Source organism: Podarcis erhardii (assembly GCF_964252035.2).
Source record: "Podarcis erhardii genome assembly, chromosome: 17".
NCBI lineage: Eukaryota > Metazoa > Chordata > Lepidosauria > Squamata > Lacertidae > Podarcis > Podarcis erhardii.
Genome location: NC_138515.1, coordinates 25,045,604 through 25,068,656, shown reverse-complemented (window position 1 = coordinate 25,068,656; position 23,053 = coordinate 25,045,604). Strand labels below are relative to the sequence as shown.

General features: G+C 43.9%; 1 protein-coding gene and 1 long non-coding RNA gene across 3 annotated transcripts in view; both read left to right on the top strand.

The window, feature by feature from the left end:
- Positions 1-23,053, top strand: part of LOC309332588 — a 165,594-nt gene that overhangs the window by 118,217 nt on the left and 24,324 nt on the right. The gene's annotated exons all lie outside the window — the stretch shown is intronic.
- The window catches only part of SLC44A1 (solute carrier family 44 member 1), an 89,745-nt gene that overhangs the window by 46,327 nt on the left and 20,365 nt on the right, over positions 1-23,053 (top strand). For both annotated transcript variants that reach the window (XM_081845079.1, XM_081845078.1), the window contains exons 5-10: positions 3,228-3,321; positions 11,764-11,933; positions 15,235-15,324; positions 18,373-18,512; positions 20,215-20,401; positions 22,883-23,048. In XM_081845079.1, the coding sequence (XP_081701205.1) occupies positions 3,228-3,321; positions 11,764-11,933; positions 15,235-15,324; positions 18,373-18,512; positions 20,215-20,401; positions 22,883-23,048 (847 nt within the window). The remainder of the gene's footprint in view (positions 1-3,227; positions 3,322-11,763; positions 11,934-15,234; positions 15,325-18,372; positions 18,513-20,214; positions 20,402-22,882; positions 23,049-23,053) is intronic.

The following is a 23,053-nucleotide window of genomic DNA, read 5'->3' as shown; positions in this document are numbered from 1 at the left end:
GTAGCCGTGTTGGTCTGCCATAGTCAAAACAAAACAAATTCCTTCCAGTAGCACCTTAAAGACCAACTAAGTCAGTTCTTGGTATGAGCTTTCGTGTGCATGCACACTTCTTCAGATACCTATCTGAAGAAGTGTGCATGCACACGAAAGCTCATACCAAGAACTGACTTAGTTGGTCTTTAAGGTGCTACTGGAAGGAATTTGTTTTGTTTTTACTCAAAGTTGTTGAGCTTTCCGCAGGACACCAATGCTGCCCGCTGAGTGAAGCAGAAGCTTTCACGGCAGCCGTGGGAAAATCAAGGAAATACCGTTTGTTCCATGTATAAGGTGACCCCCAATTTTTGACTAACAAAATTTAGCAAAAAGCATTGTCTTATACACTGAAAAATACGGTGTGAATGGGGTCGTTGCCTAGGAGAAGTAGTCAAAGGTGCTATGGGGGAAAACGGCTTCTTGTAACCTTTGGATTTTTGCCAGATGGCATGTAGCCCCAAGCTGTCATTTCAACAGAAATGCAATTTTGAGAAGTTGTAATGGATACATAAGATGTTTTGGTTTGATATTTCACGGTTCAGTGGTATTATGTGGGGGTCTTCTTCAGCGTCCTTCGTAATAGCCTAGGCCTGTCTGTATCTGTCAGTGCTGTCATGTACATTTATAGAGACAATATAAAAAGACTTTGTGGGGGAAAGAAACTTGAAACAATGTGCTTGGCTGCTGAGAGGGGCGGTACCTTTTCTTAATGGATCGTGTTTATATCAGCGACTGCCTATCACAAAGTGAACGAAAAATACTTTTGAGCACATTTTAGGTCCATTAAAAATGTACAGAGGGATTGTCAAGAAGTGGGAGAAATTGGACTGTTTCTTATACTAAAAGACTCAACCTGCAGGTGCTTTTTGATGACTTGAAGATCACAAACCTTGCAAAGATTTTTCATAAACTTTTCTGTTATTTTTGATACTCTCCTCCCTCCACCCTGATTCTCTGTGTCTCGGTAGCTAGGGTTTAGGGTCTTTACCTGGTCAAAAAAGTATTTCTTTGCAGTATTCTGGTACAACTTTTGTCTGCTGTAATTAAAAAAAAAATCTTCTCTATATTAACCTCTGTTGTGAAGCTAGTTTTTGAGTCAGGAGTTTGACAACTGTGGAGTAATTCCAAAGGAATCTGTGATCATGTAAAAAGAAGGAAATGTCGGCATGTGATGACAATTCCCTCATTCCTTCTTGGTAAAGCTTTGTTGTGAATATGCTTCAGCAGAGTTGGATCACTGTAAGAAGAGGAATTTAAATAACTATGTATTTTCCAATAATTCTTAAAATATGAATATGAACAATCTGTTCATTTCAATGAAGCTTCACCATGGAAGAATGATGGAGAAGAGCTTCTATTTGGTAAGTCTTGTGTAAACTCGTGTGCGGTCAGTAGCAAGGACCATGTTTCTGGGAACCAGGGGTTTTATCAAGATTCTTCCAGAAAAATATTAGCAACGGCAAAAATTAAGTTGTCCACCATAACCAATCTTTGACCAAAATGCACAGGTCATGGAGAAGGGTGGGTTTGCTATAGGTTGTCCTCTTTGTAGCCCCAGAAAGTCTGGTAGGTCCCGCAAATGGAGACTGCACCCCAGTAAGTGCCTCGGAATCCAGTGGCATAGCGTAGGTTACCAGTGCCCGGGGCCACATGGATGGGGGGGGTGAGAGGGAGCAAAACTGTAGGCATGCACATTCAACAGCCTAATGGTGTCTGCGTCACCCAGGAGATTGCAGCCGCAGAGATAAGAAGAGTCACTCTGTTGTCAGGAGAGGTCACTTCCTAGAGAAGCCATTTTCAACGGAGCCCAGGAAGCATGCAGTTGTATTGAGGCAGCACTGGGTGTTGAAATTTTGCAACCCCAAACAATTTTGTGCCCGGGGCAACTGCCCCTGTGGCCACCCCCACACTATGCCACTGTCAGAATCACCTGTAGTGTGCAGGGTTTCGGTGTAGTGGTTCCTTCACTGATAAATACTGTATTTTTCGCTCTATAAGACTCACTTTTCCCCTCCTAAAAGTAAGGGGAAATGTGTGTGCATCTTATGGAGCGAATGCTGGCGGGAGGCTCTGCTCAGCGCTCCCTTTAAAGAGCCGCATGGAGCGTGTATGCTGCTCTTGGGGGCTTTTCCCCGAGGAGCCGCACACACACTCCGCACGCTCTTTAAAGGGAGCAAGGCTCTTGAAGGAGCCTTAGCCATGCACAGCCTCTCCTGGGCAGTGGGAGCCTTCATCCCCTGCCCGGGAGAGGCTGCGCACAGCCAAGCAAGAAGCCAGGACAGCCAGCAGGATTGCTGCGCAGCTGTCCTGGCTTCTGCGATTCAGAAATTTTTTTCCTTGTTTTCCTCTTCCAAAAATTAGGTGGGTCTTATGGTCTGGTGTGTCTTATAGAGCGAAAAATATGGTAGCTACAGAACAGGTTTTCAAAAGGTCACGGAGTTTGAAATCCACTTCTCTTGAGCGGTTGCTGGAGAGTCCAAAGAGTTCAGTGGAAATGCGAAAGTTTGAGAACTGCCAGGACAACAAGCTCTGAATGTGCAAATAAATTGTGCCATCTCCATTTCTTCCCCACAGAGACCTTGCTACTCAGGGAAGCCTTTTCAGTGGCTTTCTTGCAACCCAGACACGCAACTGCCTTTAGATAGACACACTAGGCCTAGGGGCTCTGCAGCTGATAAAAGGGAGCACACTTAAAATGTACAGTGATAAAAAAAAACCTGATCTACTGTGAGCTCTGCGGCATGAATGTTTAATGCCCTTCTGCCATTCCTACTTATAACTTGTCACCCCTTGATACAAGTTTAAAGCTATGGGATTCGGTGGCTTGCTTCAGTTCACAGAGGGTGGCATTATTTAGGAGAACCATGCTGCTTTATCTCCACTAGCTATGGGGCTCAAACTCAGCTAGCGGAATGGAGAGTTCCATAATCTTTTGATCCATTAGGTTAGATCCTGATTCTCTTTATTTGTAGAGGCGGGTGGGGAGCTATTGCAGGTGTAAACTACTACACCAGTTCTTTCTTGAGGAGAACTAGGCTTGTGGGGGGGAGGCTTTATCTTTGAAAAATTGGTATTTTGTAGATCTAGCTTCCCTGCTGCTAAAGCTGTTCATGCTTATAATATCAATGGACGTGGTGAATCATTCCTCCTCAAGTCATGTTTTCCATTTTTCCCTTTCTTTTTTCTTTAAACAGGCTCCACTTTGTGTAGCTATGAACTAAAGCCATCTGAATACACTACAGATCCCAGGGCTGCCAAGCTTTGCCCCAAGCTCCCAGTTCCAGAGAGGTAATGAAATGACTGCTTTGTGTCTCATTCTTGTGCCAAAACATAACTTTTGTTGTTGTTAATATGAGATAAAATGACTCAGTAGCCTTATTGCTAGTTCAGCATGGAGCCGCAGAGTATATTTATAGGTGTTCCCTTTAACACCCTTGTCTAAGGAAAAGAACCAGTTTCTTATCTGATACACTTTACAAGTTAAGACAGCATTTAAAAATACATTGGAAAATGTCTTATATTGATACTGCTGCCACCACTCAGCCTGGAACTTGGAGGAGTTTAGCGCTTTTAGGATACTCTGCTATAAACAGTTTAGGGGTGTGTTTGATGCACGTGCATGAGAATGGTTCTTTGTCAATTGTGACAGAACTGTTGTGTCTTCTCTTTTATTTCACTGAGTGACACTTGGTTTGTTGGCTGGTTTTTGTTGGACCCCTAACATCCTGCTCCTGAGTTTCTCAGTCTAGAATGTGGAAAACTAGTGTCATAGCTATGCAGGGATCCCCTTTGTACCCACGGTTTAACATCTAATCTGGAAACAACCTTTGACACTGCTCATAGTTTACTGAGCTTGTCTGATCAGCATATAGCCTCATAACTGAAGGAAACTGAAGGCCACTTAATGAAAAATTAAAACTGGTTATTCGGTCTGAACATTCAAACAGCTAATTTCTGACTGATTCTAATCCCCAAATCTCTAAAATGGTTGGATTGCTTGAATTTACGAGCACTTCCCTTGCATTCAAGCCTTTTCCCCTCATCAGCACAGAAAGTAAACAAAGCTTTTAGGGAATGATATCTGCAAAACTCAATTTTAATTTTTAAATTCAGAAACTTTAATTTCATTTTCTTTCCCCGTATTCCTAAGTGTAAAGCGTCCAGGAAAACCCCAACTTATGGCAGCCCTAACCAGTTCTGTAGTTTGTGTTACGGTTTATTTGATCCAATAATTTGGATTAAAGAAAACCTATTATTAGTAAAAGTGACAACGATAGGTTGTATTTTATTTTCCCTGAAATAACTGCAAAACAGTGTAATAAGGGGCCAGATAGGAAGCTTTTGAAAAGTGAAATGGGCACAGGGGGAGAATCCCACCCCCCCAGACTTCTTTCTGTTTTTCAGGCTCATTTTTGTTGCTAATGTTCTATGGAGCTTTTGCCTTCCCAAAACACCTTGTATGCCATGGTAAAAATGAAGGTCTTAAAATGTATGTATGCGTCCATGTGTTGGAAAGTGTGTGTGTGTGTGTGTGTGTGTGTGTGTATTAATGTAGAATCCCTCCCGCCCATACAGAGCTCAGAACATTATTAAACGAAGGATTATACTTGAGAGAAGTTGCAGTTCCATTAAGACATGTAATATCCCTGGATATAATCAACAGCCATTAATAAAAGAACAGAGGGTCACTTTGAATAAATTTATTATTCTGTTCGTTATTAAAAAAAGGGGCAGCACATCTCACACCTACCAGAGTCAGAACTCCTGAAATAGAAATTAGTCTCATGCGCTGGATTCTCAAGAGTCCCATTTATTCCAAGACATCATGTAGTAACCACTGACCTCATTTTTTATTCATTATAGCAAAGTTAGATTTTGTCTCCTACACATAAAACCAGGTAGTAGATAATCCCTGGCTTCAGCAAAAGGGAGTTCAGTGTAGTAATGGCTAGCTATGGTAAATTTGGGGTTGCAGAGGACAAGGCCGTATCTGAGCAAGAGTAGTCCTGGATCAAGAGATTTTGCCGCCTGAGGCAAAGGACAAGATGGCACCTACCCCTATGCCATTTACAGAAGCCGGCCAGATTGGCAGTTGAATCTTATTTTAACAATGGGGCCAGAATACAGTGGTACCTCGGGTTAAGTACTTAATCCGTTCCTGAGGTCCGTTCTTAACCTGAAACTGTTCTTAACCTGAAACACCACTTTAGCTAATGGGGCCTCCTGCTGCTGTGGCGCCGCCGGAGCCCGATTTCTGTTCTCATCCTGAAGCAAAGTTCTTAACCTGAAACACTATTTCTGGGTTAGCGGAGGCTGTAACCTGAAGCGTCTGTAACCCGAGGTATCACTGTACTGTCTTCCACTGCACCTGAGGACAGCAGGCTAGCTTATAGGGCACGGGTCAGCAAACTTTTTCAGCAGGGGGCCGGTCCACTGTCCTTCAGAGCTTGTGGGGGGCCGGACTATATTTTGAAGGAAAAAAATGAACGAATTCCTAAGCCCCGCAAATAACCCAGAGATGCATTTTAAATAAAATGACACATTCTACTCATGTAAAAACACGCTAATTCCCAGACTGTCCGCGGGCCAGATTTAGAAGGCGATTGCGCCGGATCTGGCCCCCGGGCCTTAGTTTGCCTGCCCATGTTATAGGGCATGGAGCAGGCTGTGTAACACATGCATCTGTGTCCACTCCCTGCTTCTCAGTATCTGCCGCCTGAGGCAACTGCTTCGTTTTGCCTTATGCTGGGTCAGGCCTGCCCTACCAACCAAGGGTTGTGGCTAGTACCTAAACAACCATGAAATTGGTTTTAGTGAAGCCAAGGTGGCTTTACACTTGCTCTTCCTCAAACAGCAGTCAAGCCGCCCAGTGCTGCATAGCAGACTGCTTTCAAAATGGAGGGAAGTTTCAGGAGGAGCAGCTCACCTATGCTATGCTGCTTCAAAAACAATTATTTCCTCGTAAAATTGCACCAACATGCAAATCATGTGCAAACTATTCCACTTCATGGGCCTTGGCTAGTGGCAAATCTTTGACATTTGTGTAATTCTCTGATAACAGAAGTTGTGAATCTGCTGTTCACATTGTAAAGATAGAAAAACAAAACCACGTTTAAGAGCATTTGTTCACACTGCCCACTACATGAGCGAAGTTTTATAAGTTTTATCTTTTAATATGTTGCTTTCCACAAAAAACCCTTTATAGGGAGGAAATTGTGAAAACTTTGCTCTCAGCAGTGAGTATTTTGGGTGGAGAAGAATCCTAAAATTTGGTACCTAATGTTTCGGCTCATGTGCCTTTCTCTCAGTCAAGTTGTGAATTCATAAGTAATGAAAATGTTTATTCATGTTTATTTTTATGTTACTCATTTATTATTTTAATAACAAGTGCTGTTATTGCTGTAATTATGTGTATGTTTTAAAATTTTATATATCTATATATTTTTAATTCTATTAATGCTCACTTGTTTTTAATGATTTCCCCCCTATATTTTGGCAATTCTTGTTTTTATCTGTAAGCTATATTGACTCATGTCAGGGAAAAAGGCAGAGTATAAATATATATAGTAATAATATTTATAGTAAAATATAGTAATAATAGATATAACATTATTATTATTATTACTGCTACTACTACTATTATTATTAAATAACACCTAAAGTATCCTAAGCGCTGCACAAAGATAAAAAAACAAGATAATGTCAGCCTATAACGTTACAATATAGCAGACAGAACACATTTGCTTTCCTGTTATTTGTTTTTGTTTTGGCTTCCTACTTGTTCTGCTTTACATTGTTAGTCGCATTGAACGTTTTGTTGTAGGGTGTCCTGCAAATATTGTAAAATGAAACAAGCACATTTAAATAAAGGAGAAGCGGACAGAGAGGTACCGTAAATCTCGACCCCAGTTCTTCAGGTTCCCAAATCATTCTTGCGATAGCCAGCTCAAACAGAAGCACTCTCACCTCTCTCCCTCTCTCTCTCAAATGTAGCCCGGTGGAATGGCCCCCCGCCCAAAGATGACAGTTCAGAGAGGAGAAGAGCCAAATGCAGCTAGTTTCATAGCCAAGCAAGTAGAACAAGGCCTACTATCTTGTCGCTTCCTCAGGTGCATCCAGGTGAAGCAGTTGCTAATAGACAGGACCTAATGCCACAATATATTTGAGCGTTTTTCTCCAGTGTTGTATGAGAGCTAGGTAAGATTTCTTCCATAGAAACTGGGATCCTCCTGCCTCAAGTGTATATTTTCTATATACAGTCAACCCACAGAACTTGAATGGCTCCGTTGTCGAAGGTTGCAGTTCCCAAACGCCAAAAACCCAGAAGTAAGTGTTCCGGTTTTCAAACTTTCCTTGGAACTCGGAACGTCCAACGCAGCTTCCGCTTGAGTGCAAGAGGCTATTGCAACCAATCGGAAACCGCGCCCAGGAACTCACATATTTTGGAAATAGAACCGTCTTCTGGAACGGATTACTTTCGGGTTCTGAGGTTTGACTGTACAGCTAAAGTTTTAGAAAGTATGGTGTTTCATTAGAAAGTATTCCGAATTAAGTGAAATGACTCTTACATAATGGTAATACTTACGGTTAGAATTGATTTTTGCAAAACAAACAGCTTCAGGGATTTTATATCTCCCCCCTCATCATGCACAGGACAACATCAGGAACTCCATGCATCCTGGAACAGCTCCCTTCAGGCTGAGGTGATCGCGTTTTTGCTGGGGAGGGTGTTGGTGGTGGTGGACATGATGTAGAAAGGGTGAGGTTCTCACTGGCCCCTTCAGGCATTTGGAAATGAACTCCTAAATAGGGCTTCAGTAGAGGAGCATGGGACATGGGTGGCGCTGTGGGTTAAACTACAGAGCCTAGGACTTGCCGATCAGAAGGTGAGCGGTTCGAATCCCGCGACGGGGTGAGCTCCCGTTGCTTGGTCCCTGCTCCTGCCAACCTAGCAGTTCAAAAGCACGTCAAAGTGCAAGTAGATAAATAGGTACCACTCTGGCGGGAAGGTAAACAGCGTTTCTGTGTGCTGCTCTGGTTCGCCAGAAGTGGCTGGCCACATGACCCGGAAGCAGAAGCGGCTTAATCATACTGGCCACATGACCCGGAAGCTGTACGCCGGCTCCCTCGGCCAATAAAGCGAGTTGAGTGTTGCAACCCCCAGAGTCGGCCACGACTGGACCTAATGGTCAGGGGTCCCTTTACCTTTACCTAGAGGAGCATGAAGGTGTGCTGCTGACTCTGTGGCCTCGCTTGCCTTTGCAATCTGAAGTTGTACAAGCCAAGGAATTTTTAGCACTCCCATCTGCACAAACTACGCTTTAGTCATTGCAGCTCGCTTGAGAGCTTACATTCTAGAACTGCTTGTCAGCTCTGTGGAAATGGAGGCTCTAAAAGATGTGGCAGGTTGCAATTTCCTCTCAATTTGGGGATAATAATTAGACAATGAGTGTTAAGTATGTTTGTGAGTGATTAAGTAATAAATCGCGAAAGGGATTTGTTGAAGGCAGCATATTCTACTCTGCCTGCATGAAGCGAAGGTTGAGCATTTTTTGAAAGACTTCCCATCGAGGACTCAAAAGGCATTGCATACTCAGCTTGCCATAACTTGCTTGAACCTGGCAAGCAAGACAGCAGGAACTGGTTCAGAGACAGAAGAGCCTAGAGGTTAAATAAAGCTCCCTTTGCATATGAAAGAGTGATTCTGTTCATTGATTCCAATTAGAAAGTCGAGTGTCTTGCAAATAGAAATGCGAAAGCTTCTCTCTTTGTAAAGGGAAATAAAAATAGGTTTGACAGTCTGGTATATATTTTGGTGGCAGCAATGCTGCTTTCTGTGTAGGAAGAAAGGGGGTTGATGGGAACATTAACACGCCAGGAAGTTGTGCTTTTATCCATAGGCCCTAATTCCATGCAACATATTGATGCCTGAAATGTGGAATTTCCGTAACATTCTTTACGGTAGAGATTTGGATATTATTGCAAAAGCAAGAAGTTGGTACTTCGGCACCACTGCCGAAGCACAACTTCAGCAATGCTTTTGCAGCACATGGAATGATATTATAAACTGGGACCAAAATTTGTATTTAGCTATGGTATGTCAAAGTAGGAGACTTCAGCATTGAAATAAAATATTTAGGGAAGGTCAGCTATGTTTGGCATTCCAACACAGTTCTTTCTTAATGATATTTTGCTACAATTGTTGGACACCTTTTTGTTCTAACATCAGTGGAAATCTTAAAACCAGGCTCTAACTGAGGAGGAGGCCAGTTCACTGTCCCTCAGACCTTGTGGGGGGCCGGACTATATTTTGAAATTTTTTACAAAATGAACGAATTCCTATGCCCCACAAATAACCCAGAGATTCATTTTAAATAAAAGCACACATTGTACTCATGTAAAAACACCAGGCATGCCCCACAAATAACGCGGAGATGCATTTTAAAAGGGCACATTCTACTCATATAAAAACATGCTGATTCCCGGACCATCCGGGGGCCAGATTTAGAAGGCGATTGGTCCGGATCCGGCCCCCGGGCCTTAGGTTGCCTACCCATGATCTAAATCAATCAGTGGCCAGCAGGTCTCATGTGACCGACACAGGCCTCCCATGCAGCCGGCCCAAGCATCCTGTGAAGAGTGTTGCCAGTTGCCCAAGCTGAGCTGAGTACAATTGCAAGGGGGGGAGGAAGAGCACAGGACATCAACATATAAATCATGAGAAGGTGCATGTGTACATCATGCTCCTCTCAGCCTGCCAAACAACTGTTTGACAGGCTGGGAGGAATACGTTCTGTTCTGTGCTGGGGTGGAAGGAAATCTTCCCTTCTCTGCCCCCGGAGGCTATTGCCATTGGGACCCCTGCTTTTGAAGGCATTTCCTCTCCTGCTTGGCTATAGCGGAGTTGAAACAGTCATTAACCGGACTCCTTGATACGGATAAAGCAAAACAAATGGTTGTGTTTGAGACTTTGAGCTTGGTAGCTGCAGAATTAGGCCTGGAATTCTAGGTATATTGCACCGGTGTGTGGAGGGTGTTTGTGAAAGAGTGGAGGGAATAATGTTTGTGCGAGATATGTGGAGTGTGTGTGGGCGTGCATGCCCAGAGCACACCACTGGCATGCACCGCCTGTGTGCCCATATAGCCCTCAGGGGCTAAAAGGTTGCCCACTTTGATCTAAGGAGTTTTACATAGAGATCTACATTGGGGTTACCAGACGTCTCTGGTTCCTGGGGACACTCCCCGGATTTGCAAATCTGTCCCCGGACAAATTCCATCCCCGGAATGCCCCCAAATTTGCAAACGGAATGCCCCCAAACATGGCAGTGGCAGCTTCGGCAGCCCGGAGCCAGCCTGTTAGCACAGTTGGCTCTGGCTGGCTTCAGGAGCTGCCCGCTGCCGTGGCACCCGCCATTTTTCCTGCGCCACGGCAATGAGCAGCTCCTGAAGCCAGCCAGAGCCAACTGCACTACCAGGCTGGCCCCCCCCGAGCAACGGCCACCCACCCATGACTCCCGAGCCTCCCCTGATCTGTCAAAACAAAGGGGGAAGGAGATCAGGGAAGCCTCGGGAGTCACAGGCAGGTGGCGTGCTGTTGCCCAGTTTTTTAAAAAAAACTCTGCGCATTTATGTTTTACAGGGTGCGAAAGAAGGGCTTTGCACCTTTATACAATATGCATGTGTGCTTGGGCGCAGGGTCTTTTGCCTCACCATCCCCACTACTGACTCCCTGTTGCTACTCAGCTGCAAAAAAAAAAAAAAGTGTCCCCGGATTCATTGAAAAAAATATGGTAACCATAATCATATGCACATGTGCACCGAGAACTTCCAGGACTCCCTCCCCAACCCCCACAGCCCTATCTCTGTTTTTCCCTTACCTAACCTGCCGCTGAATATCGACAGAGCTTTCGGAGCAGTATTCAGTATTGTACGTGGCGCTGTAGGTGGAGAATATATTAGCTGCTGCCCGCAGGGGAATTCTCATGGTCCCTGGTATGTACAGTGGTACCTCAGGTTAAGTACTTAATTCGTTCTGGAGGTCTGTTCTTAACCTGAAGCACCACTTTAACTAATGGGGCCTCCTGCTGCCGCCGCGCCGCCAGAGCACGATTTCTGTTCTCATCCTGAAGCAAAGTTCTTAACCTGAAGCACTATTTCTGGGTTAGCGGAGTCTGTAACCTGAAGCGTATGTAACCTGAGGTACCACTGTATACATGTAAACGCCCTGAACTGCCTTTATGTCATGCTGCAGTCTCTATAGAGTCTAAGGTGAGCAGCCTTACTTCTGGGAGTTACAGAAAATTGTCTGCCCGAGGCTCACCACACTCTGAATATTTTCTGGAAATGTCTCAAAACTTCTACGTTACACGTAATTAATTGTATCTAGACATATTGGACTAGCGGTGTATTTTAAAAATAAATAAATAAATAAATTGTATTTGGGGCTGATGGGTTTTGCTCTGTGTTCTGAGTTGATGGGACGGGAAACATCAGAATGTGCACTCCACCCTCTTCTTGGGATATCTTGGTTTTTAAAAACAGCATCACGACCCATTACAGTCATCTCCATTTACAGCAGCACCTTTCCGTTAACCTTGCAGCTCTTGGTTAGATGTTTATGAGGGTGGAGTGTACTGCATCAGTTCCACCTTCCATTTGTGTGTTGATGTGGCATTTATATTACCTAGGAGTAATTTTTTTTTCTGATTTTTTTTTTCCTTGTATCACCAGTGCACCTATTCCATTCTTCCATCGCTGTGCTCCTGTGAACATTTCCTGCTATGCCAAGTTTGCAGAGGCCCTGATCACCTTTGTCAGTGACAGTAGTGTCTTGCACAGGCTGATTAGTGGAGTAATGACCTGCAGAGAGATTATATTGGGACTTTGCTTGTTATCACTAGGTAATTGTTTTTCTCGTTCTTAGCTATTTCTACAGTACTGCAACAGGAGAATGTGAACATCTTCTGTCCCCACAATGTGGAAATAAAGCATGTTCAGTATTCGCTATTATAGCAGACGATTCCAAATTATATTTCCTACCCAGCAGCTGAATTAAATGTTTTTTTTTAACATGTATGTGCATTTGACTCTCCTTATATGTAACTAATGTGGGGATTTTGACTCAGCTCTGTGTCACTGTCATTGAACCCTCTGCTTTCCTTTAAAACAACCTCCCAAGTGTACAGTATTCATAAGCCTTGGGTTTAAGCTTTGGGTTCAGATTGCTAAGTGAATGTTGATACTTAACCCTTAATATCTTCAGGGACTTGGGTTAAAAGTAGGGCTGATATTTTTATTTTTTTATTTAGTTTATCAGTCTCCCAGTTCAGTGGGAGATCGCCTGAGAACCACATGTAAGGTGCTCCCTCAGAGATCTTGCAAAGCAAAACAAGAAGTCAATGAAAATATCATTTAAGTAAATGTGAACATTATCGTAGCTTTAGTATAGCTGCCCTTTTTGATCATGATTGCATGAATTGTGGAGCTTGCACTTTAATAAACAAAGGCTATCGATCATTACTGGAAGAAAAGGCCCATATTTCATAACTCTCCTATTCTCTGTTTCTGAAACATACCTAACTAACCCTAAAAAAGAATTAAATGTACCTTATGTTCTAGTCCCATGAATTAAAATTTTATCTGATTATTTCAAATGAGAGCAGAGCTAGCACACACATGCCCCCCTCAAAATATAACCTTTTCAGTGACAGTTGAGAGGACACTTGAAGTCATATACCGTATTTTTTGCTCTATAAGACACACTTTTTCCCTCCTTAAAAGTAAGGAGAAATGTGTGAGCGTCTTATGGAACGAATGCAGGCTGTGCAGCTATTGCTGAAGCCAGAACAGCAATTCCTCTTGCTGTTCTGGCTTCAGGGATAGCCACGCAAAGCCTCTTCAACAACATTTGATTCAGAATATTTTTTTCCTTGCTTTCCTCCTCTAAAAACTAGGTGTGTCTTATGGTCAGGTGCGTCTTATAGAGCAAAAAATACGGTAAAGGAAGTCATATAAATGCAGCAAAAGGAGAGCACAGACCCAGATGCACATCAGAATGTGTCCTGGGATGTTCATCCAAGTGTAGACGTTCTCCGCCTGCTCTCAATGAGACACAGCATACTTGAATGGGCATTCTGAAGCACATTCTGGCATGGGTACAGGTGGGTTGGCTTTAGAATGAGGGCAGCACAGTTTTGCTTTCCTTGGCATCGCCCTGTAGTCAAATCTGATTGGCTCTAGGATGTTATCATTTTACATGATCCTCAATTGGCTGAGATTATGTAGCAAAGGAGAAAGATTATTATTTTTTAATTAAAAAAATGGCACAGAAACAGCAATAGAGAGGAAATGACTGCAATAAAGAGCAGGTTTGGGCAGAATGCTCGTCCCCCTATAAAACTTCACTTTAACTTTAAATGTTCAAGGGTGAACATTCAGTGCAGTTTTAATTAAAATTGGCTTTCAGTGATTGATCAACTACTTACTTGAATAATCGATTAAATAGATTAGAGATTGCAGTCGTAGCTAAAGCCTCTTCTTAATTTTGTGCAGAGTTGGAATAAAAACAATACTTGCATTATGACGTGACATTGGAGTTTTGGTATGAATTAACCCAGACAGAAGCCAGCAACAGCAATTCCAGTGTTAATCCTTTGCCGAAACATATTGCATAGTATCCAATGGTGCCCATTTGTCTGCTGATGAGACTCTGCTTGTTCAAAAGGACCTCTCATTCCACCTGCAGTCCCCTCAAATCTGCTTCAGAAAGTTGAGAGACCCTCTAAAGCAGATCGCGGCACATGGAGGACTTGCCAGAGGGGTAAAAGAAGAAGAAATCCTGTCACGCAAGCAGAATTTCACCTACAGCTCCTAATTATTAATACTAAAGTTTCTGTTTAAACATATACTAATCTGATGACTGAATAGAATAGAAAAAGCCGATGGAAAACTCCATTGATTAAAAATGGAAACCAAACTGGCCCAGCTGTTATATACCCTCACGGGGGGGGGGGGGGAATGATTACATCAGTTATTGATTATTTATTATATCAAGGCCTGTTACAATAGGATTAATAGACAATTAAAATAACCGCAAAGCACAAGCATGTTAAACTCATCACCTTGGGAGGAATAGTGGAAACGTAGACCTCTGAAACTTGGCAACTAAGTTAAATTGATTTTGCATGATTGTTGCCAAGTTACGGTCAGTGTAGCTGATTTTTACTTAAAAGCCTTCACATTTCATGCAGCAGTGAATATTCCAAATGTCGGTGAATGCTGGCATGCATGTGTGAATGTTGACAATCCCGGTTGAAGTTACTAAATGTCTGAAAACAGGTAGACATTTCCCCATTTTATCAGTATTCACTGGTGTATGTTCTGAGTCAGATTTAAGTGATTGTCAGCATTCACCTGTTCTTCTGTGTTTTTGGATACTTGCTAATTTTAGGCTTTTGCTATAGTATACCTCTACATTTGCACACACATAAACAAACTTGGTTTGTTTGATGTGAATGACCAACCAGGTTCCTTTCAGGAATAGTGGCCACCTCCCAAATTATACCTGCAGCCTGGAAGCCATTGGAGCTCCTTCATGCTTTTCCAAGGTAGCGTAGTTTGTAGGAGAAACTCACCCTTGATGGCATTATGATCCTAAGTGCCAAGAGACGAGACCTTCATGTTCCAAATCAACAAAGAGCAAGACAAGTAGAAGATTGACAGTGAAAATTTCTTATTTAATGACCTCTCCTGAAAAACGCAGCTCAAGCATAAAGTAGCATGTGGTTCTTATCACAATCTTGACATCTTAATTCATACTTGTCATAATAATTGTGCTTTTTGAGCATGTGTGTGTCTGCATGCAACTTTTTGGGTTGTGCTCAACATGAGTTGTGCAGTATTTTTGCAACTCATGATAATAAAGTTGCAGTTCTATCATGTCAACATTAGTTCTGTCATTGTATGTGTCTGCATCTCTCTGTTATATACATATGTCCCATGATGTGTAAATGTTCATATAGGGTTGGTTTGTTTAACTGGCAAATCAGACACTGAGTAGGATAGCTAGTTTATCTTGTACATTTTTGTACAAACAGTTAAAAAGTGAATTCAACTGTATTTGTATTAATAAAGTCTCCTTTTTTGTTTTTGCTGTTTCCATTTTAAATAATTACCCTTCTTATTTTCTTTTGTTTTCTGCAGTGCTTTCCATGATTATGATGGTGATAATAAGATACATTTCAAGAGTACTTGTTTGGATTTTAACAATTCTTGTTGTTCTGGGATCACTTGGTAAGTTGCTGAAGCTGGTCGATGATGATGATGATGGTAGTGATGATGATGATGATTGGGTTGCCCTAGCCACTCTGGGTGGCTTCCAACAAATTAAAACACAGTAAGACATCAGACATTAAAAACTTCCCTATACAGGGCTGCCTTCAGATGTTTTCTGAAAGACAGATAGTTGTTTATTTCCTTGGCATCTGATGGAAGGATGTTCCACAGGGCGGACGCCACTACCAAGAAGGCCCTCTCTCTGGTTCCTTGTAACCTCACTTCTTGCAGTGAAGGAACCAACTGAGCCTCAAGCGGCAGCAAAGGATTCAGGAGTACTGCCAAGCTACATACCCACTCCTTCAGAGAGCATGTAACCCCATCAAGAGCAGGCAACCTCCCATCCATCCGGTCTAGGGAACCACCCACTAACAGTTCCTCAGTCTTATCTGGATTGAACTGCAGTTTGTTGGCTCTCATCCAATCCATTACCAAGGCACATCCACTGCCTCTCCTGCAGACATAACAGAGAAGTAGAGCTGTATGTTATCGTCATATTGCTGACAACGTCCTCCAAAACTCTGGATGGCCCCACTCAGCGGTTTCACATAGATGTTAAATAACACAGGGGATCAAATTGAGCCCCGAGGAGCTCCACATTGAAGTCTCCATGGGGTTGAAAAGCACTCCGCAAGCAACACCCTCTGGTTGTTGAGCTCCCAAGTAGGACTGGAAGCACCGCAAAGTGATGACACCTATAATAATAATATAATAATAATTTATTATTTATACCCCGCCCATCTGGCTGAATTTCCCCAGCCACTCTGGGTGGCTCCCAATAAAGTGTTAAAAACAATACAGCATTAAATATTAAAAACTTCCCTGAACAGGACTGCCTTCAGATGTCTTTTAAAGATAGGATACCTGCTTATTTCCTTCACATCTGAAAGGAGGGTGTTCCACAGGGTGGGCGCCACTACCGAGAAGGCCCTCTGTCTGGTTCCCTGTAACCTCACTTCTCACAATGAGGGAACCACCAGAAGGCCCTCGGCGCTCGATCTCAGTGTCTGGGCTGAATGATGGCGGTGGAGACGCTCCTTCAGGTATACAGGTATACCTACCCCCAACTCATACAGCTTCTCCAGGAAGATACTATGGCTGATGATATTGAAAGCCACTAAGAGTTCAAGGAAAATTAACTAGGACATATTTCCCCTGTCTCTCTCCCAACAAATGAAGGGTGACCAAAGCAGTTTGTGTGCCAAAACTGGGCCTAAACCCCAATTGAAATGGATTTAGAAAATCCCATATGTTTGTGTGTTTGTGGTTTTTTTAACTAGTGTGGTCCTATGCCAGACACCCTCTATCCAAATGGTCCCTTAGCTATGGTTAACTATCTGCCAGAATTCAGATCACGTGCAAGCCTCGTTCCCAACGTTGTCATGGGCCTCATCCAGCTCCTGCCCTTCCCATGTCGCACAGGTAATCACTGCATGGAGCTTCTACTTGTGTACATTTGAATACGAGTAGAACCCCTTGGAGTGATCAGAATCCCAGATAAAGCAGGGTCCCTGATCACCTAGAAGACTTTACTTGTGCTCAAGTGAAGCCTGTGCAACGCTGGGAAGGTCAGGGACGGAGCCAAGGGTGGGGGGTGCACTCAATGGCATTGTTGAAGTGGGGCTTGTGTATGTTCCCTTCCTCTGTCCACACATTGGCATTTGTCTGCTCAGGCAAATGTTGAGGCATGACTCGAGAATGGGGCACATACGTCCTCCTGGGTTGTTCTATGAGCATTGCAAAGATGGGAGTTCGTTTTCCTGCCTTTAAAGAGAGACCCTGGAAGAGATCAGTAGGGAAGTGATGCTTCCCTTTGTCCTTCTTGCTTCCTTTAAAACCATTCACCTTCTACTTCAGAAACAATTGATTTGCAGCCATTGTTGCACTATTAAAGGCTATGCCCATGGGAGCAATATCCATTTGGTTTAAGGATTTATGGGACTGAATGAGGATGCGGCCAATTATTAGGAAGAAAAATAAAGGGACAAAGCATTGGCAATATTTACATTCCACAATCACCTCCCATTGATGATTTCAGGGAATAAGACTTCACTGAATAGGAAAGTGCAAAAGAAGCAGGCAAGGGAAATATAGCGATACAAGATAAAAAGCAATAAAATTACAAGAGTGTTCTTTGGCTGTCTTTGCCCTAATTGTATTGCTGCGCTGCATCGATATTGGCATGAGGCATTTGTGAAAAGCCACCCACAAACAGCAGTTTTCTTCAAGCCGGCAGTTGGAGGAGGAAGCAGATAACCCTTTCCCACCTCAGGATCCTTGGGCAAGATGATTTGGAGATCGGAGAAGAGGGCAATTTATTTATAGAATTCTGAGTTTCAGTTTCCAGCAAACAGAATGTGCTCAAAGCAGGATACAAAGGACCAGGGAAAACAATAGTTGAAAGAGTATTAAGCAGTTAAGATGGTTGTCTCCTGTCAAGTTATCATTGCAGCAAAAACAGCATCCACCCAAGGGAACTGAGAAGTTCAGCTGAGGTAAAAAATGTATTGGGGGGGGGGAGGGCAAATGGATGCTTAATTGATCCCAGCTTTAAATAAAAACAGCCCTCTTAGTTCTCACCAGTGATGAAGGTGGAATGAAAAGCAAGGCCTCAAGAAATAGAATAGAGAGACATCTATGAGCAGGCTTCAGGGAGAGGTGCCAGTTGCGATTCTGGTTCGTGCCAATCATCCTATCTTAGCCTATTGAGTGTCTTGGTTAATAATTCCTGTGTATAACCTTTTCTTGCCTGGGACTCCTCAGCTTCTAATTACGGAACAGCATCATAGCTGTGGTAAGATGTCTTGTACAAAGCAAGGCCTCTTTGATCAGTTGTCTTTTGAGATATCAGAATGCCACACCGTCCTGACATTTATGTTGCAGCAGATAACTCTGAATTCAGCCTGGTAAAGGATGAAACTGGCCAAGCTAATTGTGCTCCTTATACGTTATTACACATATACTGTGAAACTGAAATGCACAATATCTTCTTCTTCGTGAGCACAGGTGGTACAGGAGTATTGTGGTGGTTGTACGCCAAGCAGCGGAAGTCTCCTAGCGATACTCTTACAGTTGATCAGCTTCAAATAGCCAAAGACAATCGTCAGGCCCTTCTGATCTATGCCATTGCAGCTACAGTCTTCACGGTACGTATTTAATAGCTGTGGAGTCAGGGCTCCTTGACACATGCTGCATATCTGTGTAGGCCACAGCAGGAAGCAAAGTATTCAGCTTCACGGCTGCAAATGACAGCTTTCTCATTCATGCAGTAAGCATTTGCAATTCATATGTGTGATGCTGTACACAGGTACGGGCCTTCCCCCCTAGTCCTTGTAGGAAAAAGTGAAGCAACCCTCGTACGTTGTGGAGTATCGGGTAGGTTTTCTGTGCAGGAAGAAGGCAGGCAGGCTTTTTTGCTGCCTTCCACAGGGCCTGGAACCTGCCGCATCAATTAGGACATTGGACTGTATCCAACATCAGTCATACTGAGATTCTGGAATTAATGAAAATTAACGGACATGATCAACAAAGATGCATTCATTTCAGTGGGTCTTTTCTGAGTGAAAATTAGTTGATGCAACCCGTAGTGCATATGTCCCTCTCATGTCACCCATGTGCCCCTTTCTCCCAATTCACATTATGGTAGGGAAAGTGCACAAAGCCAATGTTTGCTCCTGCATTTTGCCAAATGTGAAACTAAGCACTGAGCAGGGGCGGAGGAAGGGGGTGTGGGTGTCGCCACTGGGGGGGGGGTGACAAAATGCTGGGTGGCACTCACCACGGGGCCTGCAATGCGCCCGAGCCACACGTCTCTCCTGGGAGTGACGCGGTGGCTTGGGCACACGCAGACTCCACGCTGCCTGCTGCCCGCCCCCCAGCTGTAAGGCGGCTGACTGGGAGGAGGCAGGCAGACTCAGGCGGCCCCACAGGCTTGCCTCGTTCTGCTCCTATGGGCGTGCCGCCCCAGGCGCCCAAGTGGCTTCCTCCGCTGCTGGCACTGAGATCTTATGTGAACCAGCCCATAGAAATCCATTGACAGCAGTGCAGTTATACCAACATTATGGTTGTTGTTTGGTTTCTCTGTGTGAGTGAGAGATGGACAGGTGTCAGTGGTACTGAAGGGTTTTTGTCTTGTTTTTAGCATGAGAAGGATGAGTTTGGAGGCAAGGAGAGGGATATATAAAATAATAAAAGCTTAAATTTACATATGAAGCTAGTGGTAGTGTTCATCTGCATAGTGATGTACAGTGGTACCTCTGGATACGAATGGGATCTGTTCCGGAGCCCCGTTCGCATCTAGAAGCAAACGTAACTAGCGATGACACATCTGCACATGTGCGCGTTGCTTTTTGCCGCTTCTGCGCATGTGTGTGACGTCATTTTGAGCGTCTGCACATGCGCAAGCGGTGAAACCCGGAAGTAACGCACTCCGTTGCGGAGCACAACTCGAACACGCTCAACCCGAAGCGCATTCAACCCGAGGTATGACTATAAGCATTGCTCTCAAACCAGAAATGTAAGGAAGTGGAAGTATAGTGAAATATCCTTGGTTAGATACACACTTCAGTAAGTTACCACTTTTTGAAATACTGGTGGGCAGCAAAAGGGCTGCATCAATTGGTGGGCGGGCTCAGGTTTCTCTGACCAGTGATGTGCTGTGATGCCCATAAATGCACCCATTATTTTAGAAGGTGGCTCATGAAGTCAGGATGACTTCATGCATTTTGTAATGAAAACTAAGGCTAGGAACATTACATATAAAATTAAATTTTGGAGCTGTGGGTGAGACTTTTGAGTCTTGTCTCAGTAGGTAAAATTCATCTAAATCAAGTCTCCTTCCTTTTGCAGGTTATCTTACTGTTGATAATGTTAGTTATGCGCAAGCGAGTATCTCTCACCATTGCCTTGTTCCACGTGGCTGGCAAGGTCTTCATTCACCTGCCACTACTCGTCTTCCAGCCATTTTGGACGTTTTTTGCCCTCATGCTCTTCTGGATCTATTGGATCGCGGTCTTGCTCTTCCTAGGTACCACAGGTATATAAATCCCGCACAATTTCATAATTCCTTTCTCCTTCTTTTTGGCAACCTCAGAAAGTGTTAGTGTCGCTCTTCTCTATTGACTGAATCAAATGAAATTCCAAGTAAATGAGTCTGCATTAAAATAAATGAAAACAAAACAAGGCATGAGTACTGTTAAATGCAGCATGGCTGATCTTTATGTATGAGCATATTGGGCCGTGGCTTCGCAGCAGGTGCGCATGGATGTTAAAGGCAGGCACTGAACTTTCCTGCTTTGTGTCTGCAGGAAAAGCATTTGAAAACTCCAGCCAATCCTGAATATGACAGCCCTTTTATTTTCTGTGATCTGCGATAGTGAATGCCGTTCACCAATATTTAAAATTCTTCACCCTTTGCTGATTTGTTTCTTAGCCCAATTATAGTGCTGATTTAGCTTTTAAGGCCCTGAACAGTCCACTACTAGAATAGCTGAAGGATTGTCTCTTACCTGCCTAATCAGGGGTGAGGAGCTGGTTCTGGCTGGCAGGCCAGATTTCTATCTCCCTCACCTCACCCCCAGACCAAGTCTGACAGGTGGGCAGCATGTTTTTGCACACACAGTTTGAAGTCAAAAACTGCTTGAAATCAGAACAGCAAGCACCGTGCAACTGCGGGTTGCAAGACCCAACCACCAGCTGACCATGAGCGCTTGCACATTGCTGTGCATGGCGCTTTGCGGATCCGACAATCAGCTGATTGTCAGAGCCTGCAGTGCCCACGCCTTTGCCCAGGCCTCTGATCAGCTGATTGGCGGTTCCTGCAAACCCCCTTTGGCAGATCCGGGTCTTTACCCACTCCAAACCTGATGTCACGTATCGTGTAAGGTGTAAGACGTGTGCACGATATATCAGGTGTTGGGGGGGGAGCTTGGTAGGCCTAATAATAATAATAATAATAATAATAATAATAATTTATTATTTATACCCCGCCCATCTGGCTGGGCTTCCCCAGCCACTCTGGGCGGCTTCCAAAAGAATATTAAAATACTATGATACATCAAACATTAAAAGCTTCCCTAAACTTCCCTAAACTCCCAAACAGGGTTGCCTTCAGATGTCTTCTAAAAGTCTGGTAGTTGTTGTTCTCTTTGACATCTGGTGGGAGGGCGTTCCACAGGGCGGGTGCCACTACCGAGAAGGCCCTCTGCCTGGTTCCCTGTAACTTGGCTTCTCGCAGTGAAGGAACTGCCAGAAGGCTCTCGGCGCTGGACCTCAGTGTCCGGGTAGAATGATGGGGGTGGAGATGCTCCTTCAGATATACTGGACCGAGGCTGTTTAGGGCTTTAAAGGTCAGCACCAAAGCTTTGAATTGTGCTCGGAAACGTACTGGGAGCCAATGTAGGTCTTTCAAGACCGTTGTTATATGGTCTCGGCGGCCACTCCCAGTCACCAGTCTGGCTGCCGTGTTCTGGATTAGTTGTAGTTTCCGGGCCACCTTCAAAGGTAGCCCCACATAGAGCGCATTGCAGTAGTCCAAGTGGGAGATAACCAGAGTATGCACCACTCTGGCGAGGCAGTCCGCAGACAGATAGGGTCTCAGCCTGCGTACCAGATGGAGCTGGTACACAGCTGTCCTGGACACAGATTTGACCTGTGCCTCCATGGACAGCTGTGAGTCCAAAATGACTCCCAGGCTGCGCACCTGGTCCTTCAGGGGCACAGTTACCCCATTCAGGACCAGGGAATCCTCCACACCTGCCCGCCTCCTGTCCCCCAAAAACAGTACTTCTGTCTTGTCAGGATTCAATCTCAATCTGTTAACCGCCATGAGACCCACAGGCAGGAGGGACCCCAGCCCAGCTTAGATTAAGTTCAGATCCTTCTGCATTCCCCACTCTTTATGAGTTAGCAGACGGTTACAAGGCAGAGGGACATTTCTGCTTTGTGGCACCATCATTCTGAAATGGCCTCCTGAAAGAAGCCCTTTTGGACCCATTATTGCTGGCCTTCTGCCTCGGTAGCTCAGTCCGTTGAGCATGAGACTCTTAATCTCAAGGTTGGGGGTTCAAGTCCCATGTTGGGCAAAAGATTCCCGCATTGCAGGGGGTTGGACTAGATGACCCTTTCAAGTCTACAATTCTATGATTCTATGTTGTAAAGACATGGCTCTTCTATAGAGCATGTGGATGCTATAGGATAATGTAGTGTCTATATCCTGGCTGCTTTAAGTGTAATTTAGCAAATCTTAATGTTACTTGATTTGTCATAATGTTTGTTTTTTTAAAAAATTGAGATATGTTTGCCACCTTTGGAGTTCTTTTTTTTTTTAAAGACAGAAGGACATTGGTTTTTTGTTTTTATTTTATTTTTGAAATACCTGTAGAATATACCTCTGCCTCATAAAGCGAGGAGTTGCTCCAAGAGCATAATTCTTTTGTGCCGATATTAAACATGTTGTATTGCTGTGGAATGGCTATTTTGAATGCCTTTCTCCCTTGCTCCTTATTTCTGCTTCTAGGTAGCCCTGTCAAAAACGACCAGGGCTTTGTAGAGTTCCAAGTTGCAGGCCCACTGAGGTACATGTGGTGGTATCACGTCGTGGGGTTAGTTTGGATCAGTGAATTCATCCTTGCCTGTCAACAGATGACTGTAGCAGGAGCCGTTGTGACATATTATTTTACAAGGTGAG